The sequence below is a fragment of the Bombyx mandarina genome, chromosome 26 (assembly GCF_030267445.1).
Source record: "Bombyx mandarina strain Sakado chromosome 26, ASM3026744v2".
Lineage (NCBI taxonomy): Eukaryota > Metazoa > Arthropoda > Insecta > Lepidoptera > Bombycidae > Bombyx > Bombyx mandarina.
Window position 1 is genome coordinate 2,903,953 of NC_143232.1, and position 12,451 is coordinate 2,916,403.

The 12,451-nt window shown below is 37.7% G+C and overlaps 1 protein-coding gene across 1 annotated transcript; it reads left to right on the forward strand.

The window, feature by feature from the left end:
* The first annotated feature begins 278 nt into the window (after window positions 1-278).
* Window positions 279-10,966, forward strand: LOC149499774 (cytochrome P450 4C1-like). Its single transcript, XM_089738783.1, has 10 exons — window positions 279-465; window positions 2,751-2,840; window positions 3,443-3,553; window positions 3,866-4,051; window positions 4,946-5,145; window positions 5,961-6,033; window positions 8,014-8,203; window positions 8,335-8,486; window positions 9,375-9,554; window positions 10,677-10,966. The coding sequence occupies exons 1-10, from the start codon at window positions 312-314 to the stop codon at window positions 10,829-10,831; spliced, it is 1,491 nt and encodes a 496-aa protein (XP_089594909.1). The 5' UTR covers window positions 279-311; the 3' UTR covers window positions 10,832-10,966.
* The last annotated feature ends 1,485 nt before the right edge of the window (window positions 10,967-12,451 follow it).

Below are 12,451 nucleotides of genomic sequence, written 5' to 3' on the forward strand. Positions count from 1 at the left end.
CCGTTGTAACTGTACTGAGATCTCAGAACTTATATCTCAAGGTGGGTGGCGCATTTACATTGTAGATGTCCATGGGCTCCAGTAACCACTTAACATCAGGTGGGCTGTGAGCTCGTCCACCCATCTAAGCAATAAAAAATAAAAAAGCCTACGGAACCTTCACTGTCCTCCCGCCCTCGTTAAATTGAATTGACGTAAAACAATAAACAGCCCCTGTATAAATATAAATACAATCATTTCAACTCTTCATTCCAGTTCACTAAGAGTCAAAGGCAACAACTGCCATTTAAATTTTCAATTTTCTAGCAAATATGTTATTTTCGCTATTTTTTTTCATTTTTTTGTTAAGTTTGGCTGTGTTATACTCTGCGCTAGTCAAAAAAGGACGGAGCGATGATCCTCCTCTGTTGGTCAACTATCGTCCTGTGGTTGGCCACCTATTTTATCTCTTTTGCAGTACTGCCCGTGAGTATTACTTTAATCGTCTTTATTTAAATAGGTATAAACAAAACAGTCGAGAACTTATTTATCCTGTCTCTCAATGGTTTTGCTGTTCTTTTTTTAGTAGCTATTAAAAACTTTAATATTTTCAATAAAAATAAATCGAAACCGGTATTTTTCGCATCTTTACAGGAAAACGTTGTCGATATCAAAATAGAAAAGAAAATATATTACTTAAAGCATTTTGTAATTCAGTACCAATCACTATGCCTAAGTGCCTTTCAGAGCTTACTTTTGTTTTTGAATATACTCTATATTAAATCTCTCAATAGTAGGTTAATTATATGTGTGATCGGCATTGGTTAAGCTATCTATTTATAACACTGAAAAAATTAAGAACATAATATATTTATAACTGAATTTATATATTTATAGCTTTTGAGCGATGCATGGGTGTTCGGATCCCAGGCGGGTACCAATTTTTCTTATGAAATACGTACTTAACAAATGTTCACGATTGACTTCCACGGTGAAGGGATAGCATCGTGTAATAAAAATGAAACCCACAAAATTATAATTTGCGTAATTACTGGTGGTAGGACCTTTTGTGAGTCCGCACCAGAAAGTACCGCCACTATTTCTGCCGTGAAACAGTAACGCGTTTCGATTTGAAGGTGGGGTAGCCGCTGTAACTATACTGAGACCTTAGAACATATCTCAAGGTGGGTGGCGCATTTACGTTTTAGATGTCTATGGGCTCCGGTAACCACTTAACACCAGGTGGGCCGTGAGCTCGTCTATCCATCGAAGCCATAAAAAATAAAAACTCAGAAATCTAGGGATGTAAAATAGCACGGATAACTATTATTGATAATTTTATTCAAATATTATATCTAGGTACCTCAAATTACATCGTGCAGGCGATTCTCAATTTAGGGTTAAGCTTTGTTTTTATTTTTTTAATACCCATTGTTAGCGACCTTGTCTCAGTGTCAGATTTCATCATTGAAAACATACACTGTTCGTCTTGAGACACTGCGGCATTTGGCCTTTTCAGAGGGCTCATAGAGCAATGGAACGGTCTATGTTTGAGTCTCCCCGTCGAGATCCAATCAGGAATGAGGACATTTGTACGAGAACCAAAACAACCGACACAGTCCAAAGGAGTGCCGAGGTTGAAGTGGGAGTGGGCAGGGCACAAGGAACAGATAGATGGCCACTGGAGCCAATAAGTTCTCCAGTGGCGACTGCGTACCGAAAAACCCAACCTGGGTAGATCTCTCATCTGGTAGAATAACAAGCGTAGGATGTGAGTTGCATAGGACCGGTCATTATTAATTTTTAATTTTTTTCCTACCTTTTCTAGTAACCTTGAGGGTTTATTCTAGATTCATCGAGCTAGTAGGTGAGTTCGCTCGCTCGCGTCGGGGCTCAAACCTGACGTTGTTGCTAACACGAACCTTCGCAGAATGTACCGCCGGATCGGAAAAGCGACCCACTGAGAAGATCCGGCGGGAAACTCAGTGGGCTGTGTTCTGTGGGTTCCTGTCATTGTAGCGAACCTTTGGGAAGTACTAGGTTCAGACGTGGACGTCTAACTGCTGATGATGATGATGATGGTGATGGTCTTTTTCATTGTTCATAGACATCTACAACGTAATTGTCGCCACCCATCATCACACGTGAGTTCTAAGGTCTCAGTTCTAGGCAGCGGCTTGGCTCTGCCCCTGGCATTGCTGAAGTCCATGGGCGACGGTAACCACTCACCATCAGGTGGGCCGTATGCTCGTCTGCCTACAAGGGCAATAAAAAAAAAGTTTTAACATATATTTTAAAGCGATAATTATATTACAACGAAGGTAGTCTGTCTCAGGTTTGTCGGGCTGTCGATAGCACTTTGCATTTTAATTTTAATTATTATAAGAGAAAATGTGAAAGTAGCCCCGGTAATCAACAAATTAAAGAGTGGATGGTTTGCTTGGTATGGACATGGGTTGCGTAGAGAGAAGATGCATGTGACTAGATGTGTGGAAATGCTAGTGCAAGGTAGAGGGGGAAGAGATCGACCGAAGAAGACATGGATGGAGTGTGTGAATGACGATATGAGAGAGAGAGGAGTAAGTGTTGAGATGACGGCTGATAGAAGAGAATGGAAGAGAAAAATTAGCTGTGCCGGCCCCACCTAGTGGGATAAGGTGGAGAAAAAGAAGAAGATAATCTGAATATATTTTAGTCACTTAACCGAACACCGTTTCTCATCAACTTTACCCGACTAGGAAGCTTAACATCTGTAATAATTTAATTTTCAGAAATCTGGAACAACATAGTGACGCTATCAAAAAAAGGAGAGAAGCAAGGGCCAGTCGTGCGCATGGTAATATTGACAGCAACTACCTACAGTAAGTCAAACTGAGACATATTATAAATAAATAAAATTATAAAAATAATTACACATAGCAGAAGTTACTTAGGCTTTGACAAGTTGCAGACAAAGGATTTAAAAGTATTGTGCAGATAATTTCTTTCATATTAATTTTATTGCCTTTTTGGATACTACAGTTTTTCCGATTTAATTGAACACACATATGTATGTCGAAGATTTCTATAGGTTAATGGAAATGTAACCATGATAATTAGCACTGGCGATGGTACATTAATATATTGAATGTATCAGTAATTATATCGGTGTTGATATGTTTTCAAATATTAGTTTTTATCTCTCAAAGAGTTTGGAGCCAAATCAACAAACTCTAAAACTAACAAATAGTCCCCAACAAATATATGGGGCTTTTAAAGCTATCAAAATGTGAATGCGTTAATGTCAGTACAGTGGTGGGTACATTTTCTATATAATGTCAGATCCAAACAGAATTAAAATAGAGAAAACACTGTAAATTAAGTATGGTTTTATTTTTTCAGCCATTATGTTCCCCTTTCAAAATTATTATGATTTGTGTGGTCACAAATGATTAAATGATTCTGTTTTTTTTTTACAATTTAGTAATAACGCATCCAGAAACTGCGGTCACAGTGGCAGATAGCACGACATCGAAACATTACATCTATTCGTTCTTTAGGAGATGGTTACGAGAAGGTCTTCTAACTTCATCAGGTAAATATGTCGCTAAAACTTGCTCAATGTTGTAGAATGGCCACCAAAATTGTCATTTGATAGTCACTAATCGTCCTGAGGTATGCGATCAATTGTCTATAATAACAGTTTTCAGCTTTCCAGTACCTCCATCATACCACTTTTTTTTTATAAATTACCATGTTTCAGAATGATCAAATATGAAGTGGAAGAATTTCAGTTCTCTAGGTTCATCTAATCATTGACTGATCAAGGCAGTTAAAAAACCGAACATAGTTTTGGTGAAATCGTGAGGAGGTAACCAAATATATGAGGTTTTTTATATATTTAAAGGTGGAGTGTGGAAACGTCATCGCAAGCTTGTGAGCCCGTCGTTCAATCTACGTGTCCTTTACAGCTTTATGGGTGTCTTCAACAGTGGTTCCAAAAAACTGATTAATCATTTCAGAGATGAAATGAATAAAGGACCCTTGAACGTTTTACCTTTAATCAAAGTGGTATCTTTGGAATCTATATGCCGTAAGTACTTGCGTTAAATACGAATGAACCAATTTATTTAATTTGTGTTGGCTTCTCCGCACTGATTGGATTTCCTTGGGTGTTCAGGAATTCCGTGTTCTCTTTCAGATATCACAGAATTTCAGATCAAGTTTTCAAATGTAGTAAAATGAAATTGCGAAAATTTAAATGATTCCAAATTCCTGATCAAGAAACCTGTAGTGCAAATTTCTTCTATGTCCTGATTTTCACCGCTGATGGTCATTCATTGCTAGTAGTAGTAGTAAACTTTCCTTGATAAAATCTTGCAGTTAGGCTTCTTCATCTCTTTTCCTCTCTTCTCACTCTGTTTCTACATCCTCAGTCTTTTTTATGGCCTTATGTATTCACCCACATTCTTAAAGTGTATTATGCATAATAATTGTTCAGGAACAAAAAACTTCGTCCAATAGTGAAAAAATCGTAGAATCCCTCTTGTTTTGATCTGTCAGTTTTCATTATTATATATACCATTTTCTCTGAATATTTATCAGCACCTCTTCAATGTCTATTTGGACATTTTTGAGATATTTTTCACCTCATAGCACAGTACTTATACAGCCTAACAGAGTTTCACTAACAGTCATTGGAACTTGTTTTCATTAGGCTCAACTCATAACGCTACGCTAAAAAACTAGTGGCAGCAAGTGATTTTTACCCGACCACTAAATTCATAACAAGAGTATGCTGCTCCGTGCTCATTCAACACTCAGCTAATTTGAATTTTTTTAGGTAAAATTAAACAGTGCGAATTTCAAAGTAAATGCATGTTACAAACATATTTTGGGCGACTTATGCCTAAAACATAATATGCCATATTTATTTTAAATTGTGTCCCTTGATAATAGATCTTGATGTAAATTGTGATTCTTTCAGAAAATACATTTGGAATTGAAGAAAGCAGTGATCTAGAATTCAAAAAGAAGTTTATGATAGCTGTCGATAAAATGCTGTTTATTGTAATAGAGCGAATCCGTAAAATATGGTTGCATAACGATTTTCTTTATAACTATTGTACTTCCTTAAAAAAAGAGGAGGATAATGTCGTCAAAGTCTTGACTGATATGACGAATAAAGTAAGTTTTCATTTGTTGCTTTAGCTGACCTAGTGAGTTCACGGTCTGGTGTTAATTGCATTTACCGCAAACATTATGCATAAATTGCGATTACTTTCAAATCGATACATAGATCTTAAGTCTGAAGGTGAATTGCGCTATTCCCGTTGTGATGCTTATGAGGTCCAGTAACAATTTCAGAACCGGTTACACGTCATTACCAATATCGATAAGTCTGAAGGTGAATTGTGGTATTCCCGTTGTGATGCTTACGAGGTCCAGTAACTATTTCACAACCGGTTACACGTCATTACGGATCCTCCCGATCCATCAAGGGTACTTTTAGGTACCTCAAGCCCCGGTCATCGTCCTCGTCGAACCAGTCGTTTGCGACGAAGGGCTCGACAAGTAAATTAACTCACAGTCACTAACCACTGAGTTTCTCAGTTCTCCGGATCTTCTCAATGAGTTGCGTTTCCGATCCGGTGGTAGATTCTGAGAAGCACTGCTCTTGCTAGGGCCAGTGTTAGCAACACTCCCGGCTTAAGCCCCATGATCTCAACAAATAGTTCGGTAAATCTAAAATAACCCCTCGAGGTTACTAGAAAAGGATAGGAAAAAAAAGCAACCGGTAGACCGTTTACTCCTCTGTGAAAGAAAAAAGTAAAAGTTTGGCTTGAAAACCATTAATTACTTCAACAGACAAGATGGGCATATATATGGCAAGATAGGCAATCTTATAAGTAGAAGGCGATCAGACTCTGAAATATCAGATCATTTTCATTTCGAACTATATAACCGAGTACTTCATTAAAAACTGTTATGTTTTTTCGTAGGTACTCCACAAGAAACAAGCGTTGCTGAAAATGAAGTCCCCTACAGAACAACCGGAACAATCGAAAAAATCTGGTAATTTCATAATACAATTTGTCTAATAAGTCTTGACATTGTAAGATCTAAGTCTGATCTATTTTATTATAAAATTAATCTTGTCTTTTTCTTGAGATCTCGCTGACAATTATTGCATAATACCGGCCTATGTTACTGATGCATAGGGGTTGTGAGCTGGCACCGGTAGATCCCCTCACTTAGCCTACTTCTGCGGCCAGGCAGTATACAATTCGATTTGAAGGAATGGCTGTCATTCTACTATACAAATTGAGTCTCAAACCTTAGGTGGATGGCGGCAGTAACCACTCAATACCGGGAGAGACGTAAGCTCATTAACCTACCTATCTAAGCAAAACTGTAATTGTAAAAACAAAATTGTAATTGAAATAGAGATATAAGTCCGACTATTTTTTAACGCTTTTATTAGTTTCAAACGTATGTATGTTAGTATGTAAAGGAATCTTTGAACATGATTTTGATCCCCTTCAAAACGTCTAATTAACTCGACATTAAAATTTGGTATACTTATTAAGGACCGATGACAATTCAATATTAAAAAAAAATTGAAAAAATTGATATTTAACTAAAAATTGAAAAATAAATAATAGTTTAAAAAAACTAACAAAATACGGTTTTATAGAAAATCCAACTTTTTATTTTATTGCTTAGATAGGTAGACGAGCTCATAGCCCACCTGGTGTTAAGTGGTTACTGGAGCCCATAGACATCTACAACGTAAATGCGCCACCCACCTTGAGATATCAGTTCTAAGGTCTCAGTACAGTTACAACGGCTGCCCCACCCTTTAAACCAAAACGCGTTACTGCTTCACGGCAGAAATAGACAGGATGGTGGTACCTACCCGTGCGGACTCACAAGAGGTCCTACCACCAGTAATTACGCAAATTATAATTTTGCGGGTTTGATTTTTATTACACGAACATCGTTCCTTCACCGTGGAAGTCAATCGTGAACATTTGTCGAGTACGTATTTCATTAGAAAAATTGGTACCCGCCTGCGGGATTCGAACACCGGTGCATCGCTCAACACGAATGCGCCGGACGTCTTATCCTCTAGGCCACGACGACTTCAATAAAAAATAGAAAATAAATTTTAATAAATTTGAATTAAAAATAGCGTAAGAAAAAATTATTTTATTGTAAAAAAGCGTGGGGTACATGGTATCAGTAGGTATAAATATTTTATGAACAGATATGAGTAGAAGGGTTATTTTGATAATATCCTGAAAAGCGCCCCACGCTTTTTTACAATAAAATCATTTTTTCTTAATATTAAGGTTACATATATATTAAGATTAATACAATATTATATTATTACAAGTATATTACAATTATTTTCGGGTTCATAGTACATTAGCAATGTTTCGACTCTAGGTCTCTCACAATAGATTGTAATTATTCGATTATTGTGAAATTTAAACGTGTAAATGCCGTTAAGTGTTCCCATGAAGTCTTTAGTAGACATTCAGAAGTTACGCACATAGCTTTTGTGTATGTTGTTAATGACAGTTCTTGATTGATAATAATCTATATATTAATAATACGTGAAGCAAAACGTTGTATCCCTTGAAAATTGCGCGGACTGAGGAGTATGAAATTTTCCACACTTATAGAGAATATAGAGAAGAAGTGCACAATACTAATATTTATTAATAAAAATAATGCATAAAAAATACATTAAATCAATAAAGAAAACATTACACACACTACATACCATGTATTTGACGCACACACGCATGCATACTATTTATTGTCAAACTTTTGTTCTTGACGTCTGTGGTCAAATTGAGAATAGATTAAATATTTTTTGTCTTTATTAATAATTTTTTTTAGTGTAGCCTTGGCGAAATTTATGATTATAGAATTATAAAATACAATCATAATAGTGTACAAACTTACAATTCCAATTATAGTCGAATTTCGACTACTGCGGGACCTCTAGTAACAGTAAATGTGAAAAATGACTGTTAATTGCAGAGAAAAAATTCAAGGCACTGCTAGATCTACTCTTAGATTTATCAGCAGAAGATTCTCTGACTGGACCAGAGATATTAGAAGAGCTGAATACAGCCGTGTTCGGAGGATACGACACTACATCCTGTACTTTAACTTACGTCCTGATGAACTTGGGAACGTATCAAGACGTCCAACAGAAAATGTACGAAGAGTAAGTTTATTTATTTTTATTTATATCTTTCCATATTTAGATATTTTCAAAACCGAAACAGAAGAAATGATTTATATTGTAATTTTTTGATGAATTTCATTTTGCTAAGTCTTCATCAATCTTTTTTACAGAATAAAAAATGTATTCGGCGATTCCGAGCGGGATGTCGAAAGCGATGACCTTAGTAAACTAGTTTATACAGAAGCAGTAATTAAAGAATCCCTGAGACTGTATCCTATCGCTCCTATCATATTTAGGGAATTAGACCAAGATGTTAAGATAAGTAAGCGGATTATGTTTTTTTTTTTCAATACAATAATTGCTAAGTTTTTTTTATGTTTGAGTAGTTACTGGTGGCCCGGAGGCCTTTCCAGTATTATCAGAGCAGGTGGACGAGTAAAGGCTCAGCCAGGAGGGGTGGGATTTGCCAACAGCTACCCGAGCGCCTCCAAAGGAGACCTAACGGCTCAAGAGAAGCTGTTTCGCGAATTAATCTACTAACGGATCTGATCACTTTGCTAAGTGCGTTTTGATGTTTCATTTACGAATGTCTTAATAGAAAGCTTTGTCTATCATCAAATATCTTTTCTCCGCTACACCACAAATATATATTTTTGGCATCTATTTTTTTCCTACCTTAGCTGATGGTCTAGAGAGACCATGTCAGCGTCACCGGGCTAGTAGGTGAGCTCCCGGGGCTTAAACCTGACGATGTTGCTAACACGAACCCTAGCAAGAGCCGTGCTTCGCAAAATCTACCACCGGATCGGAAACGCGACCCACTAAGAAGATCCGGCGAGAAACTCAGTGGGCATTAGGGGGCAGAGTCAAGTCGCTGCCTACCAAAATATATATATTAGATATTAAAGGTTTTGAGTTCGGCTGTAAACCACGGTCCTGCCTAATTTAGCGCGAACCAATCATTTGTTCCGTTTATAGGACAGCCGTTATATAATAAAGTTATGACTTCATCCTCGTCTCCTCGGAACTGGGAAATAAAGAAATGGTACGGCGGGAGATTCAAACCGGGTACCGTTTACTATGGTATATGGAAAGGCGTGACTGCTTCGCGACAGAAATTGGTAGGATGGTGGGACTCGTGCGTGTAAGTGTATTGCACGGCTCAACATTAACCACCAAAAACCAGTAACCATTTTCTTTGACCATACAGATAATTATACGCTGAAGGCTGGTCGTGGCTGCGCAATTAACGTTTACGGCATAAACCGGCACGCAATATGGGGTGATGACGCGGACAAATTCAGACCGGAGCGTTGGTTGGAGCCGGACGGAGTGCCAAGCGTGTACTACGCGTTTGCTACATTCGGCGTAGGAAAGCGAGCGTGTATCGGTAAGTCTTTGTCATAGATTCGTATTCACGAACGACTTCCAGGAATACTACTAACTACCTACTACGAAGGAATACTACTAACTACCTACTACGAAGGAATACTACTACTACTACTACTACTATTTTTCTTATCGCCCTTATCCGATTTTTTTTTATTGCTTGGGTGCGTGGACGGGCTCACAGCCCACCTGGTGTTAAGTGGTTACTGGAGCCCATAGACATTTACAACCTAAATGCGCCACCCACCTTGAGATGTAAGTTCTAAAGGTCTCAGTATAGTTACAACGACTGCCCCACCCTTCAAACCGAAACACATTACTGCTTCACGGCAGAAATAGTCAGGGTGGTGGTACCTACTCGTGCGGACTCACATGAAGTTTTACCACCAGCAAAATTAAGTGGAGTCGGCGCAGCTGGTTCTCTTATTAAGCCGCATAGGAATTTAGCATGAGTTTTATGACCAGCCGTCAGCTTAACGTCAACCCTGGGTTATATCTCCAGTAATATATATCCATTATAACGTGCGACATTTCTCTTTCTTCTTCTAGTGTTTCTTCTACTTCAACCGTTTATGGTTCTATGATTTGCATTTTATTAAAATTTACACTAAAATTTAGACTCTCAAACACCGAAAGATAAAAATATCATATTTTATTGGTGTTTCTGGATTTTCATGATAACGCCAAAGTGACCTTGTTAGGAAAATACTGAAGGATGAATAAATATCGTGTATCGCAATGCTATCAATCATTACAGTTTGAAGGATAGAACAGTCGTTATAGATAATAATTCCTCTGCATGGGTTTTCTTTTTCTTCTTTAATTGCTTAGATGGGTGGACGAGCTCACAGCCTACCTGATGTTAAGTGGTTACCGGAGCCCATAGACATCTACATCGTAGATGCCGCCACCCACTTAGAAACATGAGTTGTAAGGTTTCACTTTTTTGTAACAGTTTAATGGTGATGGTGGTTGGGTGGTGGCAACCACGTCTATGGGCTTCGATAACCAATTAATACGACAATGGAATGTGAGCTCGTGTAAAGTTTTCAAATATCAAAAGTTTCCAGAGCGTCCAAATGTACTAATTCTTAAATGCATTTTATTTCTATCTTATTATCAGGTAGGACATATGCAATGATGAGCATGAAGACAACCTTAGTACACATCTTGCGCCAGTTTCGAATTGTTGCTGACATCACCAAGATTGAATTCAAGATTGAAATCATTTTGGTTCCACAGACACCCTGCTACTTAACTTTAGAAAGGAGATCTTGAATCAGTTCAAAAAATTCAAAATGTCATATATATTTTTTGTTATTAAAATAAATTATATGATTTAAGCTGCTATTAGAAGTACCTATTTGTGATGTACTTACATTAAATTGTTAACATTAAAAGTTTTTAATAATAAATCCTTGAAATAAGTAATGTAATAGTATTTTCGATAAACTCACGAACCGACACCAAAGGTTAGAACCACATTACAGTCAGCGCCGGTCCCTTTGAAACTTGAGGTCTAAAGGTAAGTGATTTTCTAACTGAAACTATTAACTGCTGCGTATCAGAAGTACGACAAAATTAATCTTGACAGATAAGATAGCCGCCCGAATAATCAGCCCGATGTTCTTTTATCGAGTGATGCGCCTTCAGGATTTGAACCAGTATTCAAATCCCAAACGTAATCTATATCATCGAATATATATATAGTATTAATACGTAAAGCAAAGACTTTGACCCACTTTTTACGAAAATTGCGCAGACGGAGAGCCCACTGAGTTTCTCGCCGGATCTTCTCAGTGGGTCGCGTTTCCGATCCGGTGGTAGATTCTGCGAAGCACGGCTCTTGCTAGGGTTCGTTTTAGCAACTTCGTCAGGTTTGAGCCCCGTGAGCTCACCTACTAGTTAAGGTTACGCTGATATAGCCTGTCAAGGCTCTCAGCTTAGGTAGGATAAAAAAAAGCAGACGGAGGAGTATGAAATTTTCCCACAATTATAGAGATTATAGCAAAGGAGTGCAGCATGTTAATTTTTTTTTTATGCATAATAAATACATTAAATCAATAAAAAAAACATTAGACACACTACCATTTAATTGACAGACACAGACGTTTAGTCTTTTGTTTATTGTCAAACTTTTTTATTGTTTAAAATCTGTGCTCAATTTGAGAATATATTGAATATTGTTTTTCCTTATTAATATTTGTCAAAACTGTAGTCTTGGCAAAATCTGTGATTATAGAAGTATGATAGTCTTTGATAGTTTCTGATGGCCGTATTGTACACTCGCACGACTTAGTAGGCACCAGCATCCTACTTATCTACGTCGCGAATCAGTATGATTATGATTTGAAGGATTGGGACAGCCGCAATACTCTACAACTTAGACCTCGTATCTTGAGTGGGATGTCACCGACCACTCGTTATTGCGACGTCTATGGTTTCAGATAACCCCTTAAAATCAGATGGGCAGCGAGTTCAGTCACTCATTTATGCTAAAAAAAGTATCGTTAAACCATATCAAAGCTCACTTAACAGATTCTCCTCTGCTACTTTTTCTCCACCTTATCCTACTAGGTGGGGTCGGCACAGCTAATTTTCCTCTTCCATTCTCTTCTATCAGCCGTCATCTCAACACTCACTACTCTCTCTCTCATATTGTCACTCACACACACTCCATTCATGTCTTCTTCGGTCGACCTCTTCCCCCTCTACCTTGCACTACCATTTCCTTACATCTCCTAGTCATCATGCAACTTCTCTCTACGCATCACATGTCCATACCACGCTGACCGTCCGCTCTTTAATTACAACTTAACAGTTTCAAACTCAGCTCAACAGGTTCAACACAAAAACTGGTTATGTCTCTCCATCCATTATGTCTCTCCATTCACATTG

What these genes read in the sequence shown, in the direction of transcription:
- LOC149499774 (XM_089738783.1), top strand. Translation starts at nt 312, where the DNA reads ATGTTATTTTCGCTATTTTTTTTCATTTTTTTGTTAAGTTTGGCTGTG. An exon ending in AGGTCTTCTAACTTCATCAG is followed by an intron (nt 3,554 to 3,865) that starts GTAAATATGTCG and finishes ATATATTTAAAG; the next exon opens with GTGGAGTGTGGAAACGTCAT. An exon ending in CAACAGAAAATGTACGAAGA is followed by an intron (nt 8,204 to 8,334) that starts GTAAGTTTATTT and finishes TCTTTTTTACAG; the next exon opens with AATAAAAAATGTATTCGGCG.